Source organism: Mauremys mutica, chromosome 24, assembly GCF_020497125.1.
Source record: "Mauremys mutica isolate MM-2020 ecotype Southern chromosome 24, ASM2049712v1, whole genome shotgun sequence".
Taxonomy (NCBI): domain Eukaryota; kingdom Metazoa; phylum Chordata; order Testudines; family Geoemydidae; genus Mauremys; species Mauremys mutica.
In genome coordinates, this window is record NC_059095.1 from 12,590,549 (window position 1) to 12,597,978 (window position 7,430).

The 7,430-nt window shown below is 57.8% G+C and overlaps 1 protein-coding gene across 1 annotated transcript in view; it reads left to right on the plus strand.

The window, feature by feature from the left end:
* Window positions 1-4,435, plus strand: part of NFIC (nuclear factor I C) — a 142,454-nt gene extending 138,019 nt beyond the window's left edge. Inside the window, exon 11 of the mRNA XM_044998992.1 lies at window positions 216-4,435. Coding sequence (XP_044854927.1) covers window positions 216-233 — 18 coding nt within the window. The 3' untranslated portion in view covers window positions 234-4,435. The remainder of the gene's footprint in view (window positions 1-215) is intronic.
* Window positions 4,436-7,430: the final 2,995 nt, after the last annotated feature.

Genomic DNA, 7,430 nt, shown 5'->3' on the forward strand with positions numbered 1-7,430 from the left:
TGGCAGGCGAGGGGCACCAGCGAGCCCTGCAGTGACCCAGGTAACCCCTGAGCCCAGTTCAAACCAGTGACCATGGGGGTCGGGTCCCTTGGCTTCTAATAAATTGAAAGCTGAGGCTGAGGCTTACGAGCTCCCATCAGCCTTTGCTGGGAGTGGAGGGAGGGGCTTGTATGCAAATCAGTAACCGCAGCATCTGTTCTTTCTTTCCTGCTCAGTCCTGGTACCTGGGATAATCGCAGCTGCCCCGTCCCGTCGCCTCCCTTCTCCTCTGCTTTGGGCGTCTCGAGAGGAAAACAAGTAACACAGCCCCAGGCCCAGCCTTTCGGTGAAGATGGAGAGAGCGAATTAACGATGACGACGACAAAAAGAAAACGAGACCCACACCCAAGACGTTACAAGGAAGGAAGGAAGGAAAAGGTTCAAACTTTTTTAAAAAGTAAAAACAAACAAGAACCCTACAGACAAAACAGCGCTCCACACGCGCGGCGACGCGGAGTCCCGTTTGCCAGAAACACTATTCGCCCTGCCGGCCGGCCGACCTCCTGGGAAGAGAACGGACACAGCTCATCACACAGGGCTCTCCCAGCAGCAGCAGCAGCAGCAGCAGCGCCGGAGTCTCGCCTGCACTTCTCCAAAGGGTTGTATATGCAAAATTGTCTTTCTGATTTCCTCTTTCGTTCTCGCCTCTCGTGAGTAGAAAAGAACAAAGTTCCCAGGTTCCCCCAGCCCACCCCAGCCCACCCTCCTCAGCAAACTGTTTGCGTTCCAGGAGGGTGCTGGGGCGGGGTGCGAAGACCCAGGACCAAGGCATTCGGTTGTTTCTGAACCAGAGGTGCTGGCTGGCGCGGGCGAGCGCTCCTTAGCGCTGTTCCTCCCCGTTCCACCCCAGCCAAGACGCCTCCAGCCGCCCGCTGGCCCAGAGTTCGGACAACGCGTTCGCCTTTGCTTTGGTTTTTCTTAAATACTCGATGCCATTAAATGCTCTTCTTTCGGGTGGGGAACGGAGCCCTCCTGGGATCCTGGCGCTGCTTTCCAGTGCCCCACAGGAGCGGCGTTGTGGGGAAGCGGGGGTGGCGGGGGGACACGGGCCGGAGCCCCTTCAATCCTTCTCTTTGGGCACTACCGGCTGCAGAAGGGGCGGGGTAACTTGGCTACTGACAGAACTCTGCTGTCCCTGAGCTGAGCCGCAGGCTGGGCTCCTCTGCACGTTCCAGGCGAGGAACCGGGGAGCAGGGCGCTGGCTCAAGGGGAGACGTTTCCACAGCTCGGAGCCTTGGCACGAGCCAGCACTGCAGGGAGGAGACGGGTCTGAGACTCGCCGCCCGGCTGCTGGAATGTACAAGGAGCAGACACAAGGCTGCTGTTCGGATTGGCACTAACAGGCTCTGGGAATTAGCCCTGGAGCTCCATTTGGAAATGGAAATTTCTGATCGGCTGAAACAGCTGAGTCCAAAACTCCAAATCTCTCCTCTGGGAATAATTCTCCCGATGGCGTCTGCCATTCCCCAGGTGCCTTCCCCTGCTGCCGAGCCCTGCCAGCCGGAGCCAGCCGGGAGCAAATCCGTCTGTCTCTCTGCAGTGAGCGTGTGGCGTGGCTCTGTCGAAGCGCATGGGTGGGGCTATTCCGCCCTTACGTGGGTGTCATGCCCATAGCGCGGGGCTGGGCCAACGTAGCCACACTGGTAAACTTTCCACACTGGAGCTTACGCCTCGTAGCTCCTGGCAAATGCGGGGCCTGTTTGAAAACCCCGCAACTCTCTTTGTGTGGGGACGAGGCGGGGCTGGACTCTGCTACCAGGGCAGGGCCTGGGATTTGTGTGGACCCGAGTCTTCTTCTCGCGTGGCTCTGGAAAGTTAGGCTGGGACAGGCGGGCCGAGGGGAGGGAAGGTCGGAGCGAGATTTCCCCACGCACCTGTGTACAAAGAGCTATGCACACCTGTGGACAGGTACCATGTAGACTAGTGGCGAGATGGTTGCAATTGTGTTGCACATTTTGTAGGAAATGCACTTTTAAGAGGGAATGATAAAAAAAGAGCAGCAGCAGGAGACTGGAGCTCCCGGCACTGGCTTGCTGGGAGATTTTTTTTTTTTAAGCGAGATGATTTGCTTCCTGAGAGGATGCACCACAGATGGGACCCCCCACCCCCGTTTGTGGGGCTGGAGTAGGCCTTGGCTCCATGACTTGGGTAGGCAAGGTGCCCTAAATTCAAATGGGTTGGGGCTGGGCTCTGCTCAGCTCAGACCTCCCCATTTCCTTCTCCCCGGTCAGTCACTCCTCAGCCCCCGCCGTCAGCAAACCCAGCTGGGAGGTAGAACGCAGTTCCTGACTGGTTCAAGTGCCTCCATTGTCTGCTGCCGTGCCCTGGGCGTCGGCAGGCTCAGAGAGCCGCAAAGGCCGGGCGTGTGGAGGTGCAGCATCTCCGCTCTCACCTGTCCCTCCATTGCTGCCCGCAGGGCTGGGGGAGCCGTGGGGGTCCCAGGGTATTAGCATGCCTTGGTGAGAGACGCTCTCGAGTTACACAGAGCCCTTCCGCACGCAGAGAAGCATGAAGACAAACTGGGCCCCGTTCCCTGGCATTCCTGGCTGGGCCTGAGAGAAGCTAAATGAAACGACCTGAGCCGGAGCATGGGATGGGCTCGGCGAGGGAGAGGCCAGTTCGGGACTCCGCCCGCCGATCCAGGACACTGAGGGGGCGAGACGCCGTTGCCGGGCAGTTGCTGGAGGGCTGCCTCTTCCGAGCGAACCTTTCACGAGTGCCTCACGCAGCAGCAAGAGAAACGGGGCCACTGGCTGCGCCCTTTGGCAATCGAAAGTGTGAGCAGGGAGAGGGGGAACTCGGCTCCCTGGAGCAGCCCTGCCTGGGGGGGCACTGCTGGTACGGGACAAAGGCACCCACACATTCTCGGATCCTCTGTTCGGTCACGGCAGAGAGCCAAGCGAATTCACCAGGCCAGCACCCTCCTGCCTCCCTGGCCCATGTCGTGCTGTGCCTGGGCTCCTTAGGAGAGCGCTCGAAAGCTCCAACGGCTGCTTCTCACCAGTTCCTGCCTGTCCCTCCGCGAGACGCCGGGGATGAGGAGAGCTTCCCTCGCCCTGCTCTGGCCAGGCTCGCTGGCGCTGCAAGGGCACGGCGTGTGGCTAGGGAGCTGCTGGGCTCGCCTACAGAAGACCCCAGGCATCCACTCATGGGTACAAACCCGGCATCGCTCTCTCCAGCAGCCAGCCCTGGCCATCTCCGGGGCAGGCCGGGCTCCGAGGGGAGGCGAACGCTGACCCAGACGCTGTCCGAGCGTGGAGCAGAGCAGGTGGGATGGAGATGCCGCGGGGCCCGGAGAGAGGAGTCGCAGCCTTGTTCCCCTGCAGGCAGCACCGCCGGTTAGTGCCTTAGATCAGCGGCGGGACCGTGCTACTCCCTCCCGCCTCCGGCGCAGCCGGGCCCCTTGGCGCCCCTGCTGCTGTCTCCTCCGCGTCACGCAGGCAAGTGGAGAAACGAGGGGCTGTCCCCCGCTTCCTGCCCATAGATACACCTGGCGCCGGGGAAGGCTAGCGGCAGGGCAGGTGTCTCGGGGGCGCCCCAAGGCCATGCAGCAAAACGTCAGGAATCCAGGCAGAGGCAGAGCCACCCAACTGCCAGCACCTGTTGGCATAGCCCAGCGCCTGGCGCTGCCCTCGGAGAGCCCAGCGCCCACAGGGCATCAACAAACAGGGGGAGATCCCCAAAGGAGAGTGAGGTGCCCAACTCCCAGTGACCGTCAGTGAACATCAGGGAGGCAGCCAGCCCGTCCCCCCTCACAGCCACCTCCACCAGCGCGGGACCCTGTCTAGAGCTGGCCCCAGACGGCAGCCCCGTCTCTCCATGGGCACAGCAAGACCGGCCCTTTGCTCCCCCTGCTCCTTCCCGCTGGCCGGCCCCTGCCCTGCTCCCCGGCTCCAGGCTCTGCGGCGCCCAGCGAGGGGAGAAGGGCGCGGTGGGGCCGCGCATTCCCAGCCCGAGGGCCGTGCACACTCCCTAACGGAGAGAACCAGCAGGAACGGAGGAAGAGGATGGCAGAGGAGCGATGACTGGAGAGGATCCGGGCACAAGGGAGCCAGGGAAACACCAGGTGCCTGCAAGCCACTCGTGCTGCTTCTCTGCTGGGCCCAGACTGAGTCCTCACCAGGGCGGCAGGAAAATCCATCCCGGCCCTGCAGCCCTGCGCACCCCAGGCCAGGCTCCCCTCCTGTCCCCGCTCTGCCCAGGAGGTACCCAGGGTACTTACGGAGGGCAAAGGATTCCAGCCCTGGCTCATCCTCCCCCACGGCCCCGGAGGCTGCTCCCTGGGTCCGTTCCAGGGGTGCCCAGACAGAGCCCGCTCCGCTGCCTGCCGGGGAGTCGAGGCTGCAGCAGATGCTGATCACCGGTGACAATCATTTCTAACCCCGCCCCCCGCCCGCCCGCCCGCCCACCGCAATGGCTTCCTGCTCAGCCCAGTGCCCCTCGATCCCCACACACCCCCTCTATCTATCTATCTATCCTCACCCACCCCATCCATCTATCTACCCCCATCCACCCCCTCGATCTATCTATCTATCGATCCCCACCCACCCCATCCATCTATCTCCATCCACCCCCTCGATCTATCTATCTATCCCCACCCACCCCATCCACCCCCTCTATCTATCGCCACCCACCCCCTCTATCTATCTATCCCCACCCACCCCATCCACCCCCTCTATCTATCAATCCCCATCCACCCCCTCTATCTATCGCCACCCACCCCCTCTATCTATCTATCTATCTATCCTCACCCACCCCATCCATCTATCTACCCCATCCACCCCCTCTATCTATCTATCGATCCCCACCCACCCCATCCATCTATCTATCTATCCCCACCCACCCCATCCATCTATCTAACTATCGATCCCCACCCACCCCACCCATCTATCTATCTATCCCCACCCACCCCATCCATCTATCTCCATCCACCCCCTCTATCTATCTATCTATCGCCACCCACCCCCTCTATCTATCTATCTATCTACCCCCATCCACCCCCTCTATCCATCTATCTATCTACCCCCATCCACCCCCTCTATCCATCTATCTACCCCCATCCACCCCCTCTATCTATCTATCTATCTATCCTCACCCACCCCATCTATCTATCTATCTCCATCCACCCCCTCTATCTATCTATCTATCTATCTATCTATCTATCTATCTATCTATCGCCATCCACCCCCTCTATCTATCTATCTATCTACCCCCATCCACCCCCTCTATCCATCTATCTATCTACCCCCATCCACCCCCTCTATCCATCTATCTACCCCCATCCACCCCCTCTATCTATCTATCTATCTATCTATCTATCTATCTATCTATCTATCTATCTATCTATCTATCTATCCTCACCCACCCCATCTATCTATCTATCTCCATCCACCCCCTCTATCTATCTATCTATCTATCTATCTATCTATCTATCTATCTATCCCCATCCACCCCATCTATCTATCTATCTATCTATCTATCTATCTATCTATCTATCTATCTATCCTCACCCACCCCATCTATCTATCTATCTCCATCCACCCCCTCTATCTATCTATCTATCTATCTATCTATCTATCTATCTATCTATCCCCATCCACCCCCTCTATCTATCCATCTATCGATCTGTCCCCACCCACCCTCTCTCTCTCTCTCTCCCTAGCCCCAGTAGCGTCTAGGCACTGGCTCCAGTGAAAATCAGAGATACTCTCCTTTGAATCAAACTCTTTGCCCACCCCCTATGGCTTTGTACAGTTTTGGGGGGTTCTCTCCCACTATTTCGTCCCCCTCCTTGTGCCCCCTGCCAGCTTCCCTTCCGCCCCCTCCTCTGGCAGGCCCGGCACAGAGATGCTGGTTTCTCCCCCTCAGCAGGAGCTTGGGCCTTTGGAAGTGACTTTCAATCAGCCAGCGAGTCAGACACAAAGAGGAAGAGGGACGCGCCCTTGCGCCCACCCCGGGTACACGTCCTGCTTCCCAGAGCTGGGGGCGAATTCGCCTGCGTGGCGCACACCTGGGGCTCCCAGCTCCCAGGGTCTGTGCTGCCTGAGAGACCCGCCAAAGGCAAAGCGAGGCTGATGGGATCCCAGCACCTGCATCTTCCAGGGGAGGGCTGGGGATTAGGCACCCTGCTCTCAGCGCTGGGTTTTGGGAGCTAGACTGGCTGGTTCCAAGGAGCTGCTTTCACCATCGGGCCATGGGGAGGCCAAACCTTGCATACCAGGTCCAGCACCAAGGTGGGACCTTATCTGGCGGGGGACGGAGGGACCTCATGTCTGGGGCCCCCCTGTGGGAGGGGCTGAGGCAGGAAGTCCAAAAAAAAGCAATTGATGGAGAGGGGGAGAAAATTTAAAAATACAAAAAAAAAATAGAAATAAACTGCATGGTGCTTTAACAGGAACTCATGTGACCTAGCTCAACCAATCAGCTACTGGCTGATAATGTGCATGGCAGACTGTATAACTGGCTCTACCTTCCCCCCCCTTACAACAAATTATGTATAAAAGAAAAAAAGTGAAAAAATCCATGTTTCCTAATTTGCACGACATTTGATACCACATGATGTGCCTTGCCTCCTAAGACTAAGTATTAACCGTACTGGTATCACTGCACAGGAATAGCTGCATGCACTGGTTCTCGTAGTAAAATTAGGGGGGGGGAGACTTTTCGCCATTTGTCAAACCCTTCAGGGTTCAATTGGGGGCTGTTGTTTGTCGATTTTCTTTTTGACGCGTGTGTCGGTTCTGCCGTCCTGGGGAGGGCTCCGCGCGGCTCAGAAACGTTGGGATGGTGTTGAACAGGGCTGGGCTCGAGGCTCAGCTGTGCTGGCGTAATCCGGGGCGCGCCCCTTCTGATCCTGCTTATGCCTAACTTGCGGCCTTTGTAGCCCCATTGGCTTCAATGGGGTTACTCCCGTTTCACACCCTTGTGACCCTGTTCACATTCAGTGGAGTAACTCCAGTTTCACACCGTTGTGATCCCGTTTACATTCAGTGGAGTTACTCCAGTTTCACACCGTTGTGACCCCGTTTACATTCAGTGGAGTTACTCCAGTTTCAAACCATTGTGACCCCGTTCACATTCAGTAGAGTTACTCCAGTTTCACACCAGCATAACTGAGATGACAAGTCTGCCCCCAGACTGTACATTTGTTTTGTAATCAGGCGTTAAATCTGGACCCCTCCGTACTGGCAGACAGAACACAGAAATAAATAACCAGGGAACCTTCCTGGGTTTCAGAATCAGAAACCAATGAAATTCGCAGGGGGGGTGTGAAACAAACAAAGCCCCGGCCTGGAGCCATTTGGCTGATTGAGGCAGGTCCGAGGGGGGAGCTGAGCCGAGGGGTTAAGAATAACCTCCTGGTCTCTAGTGCTCCCAGCAGGAAGATTGTC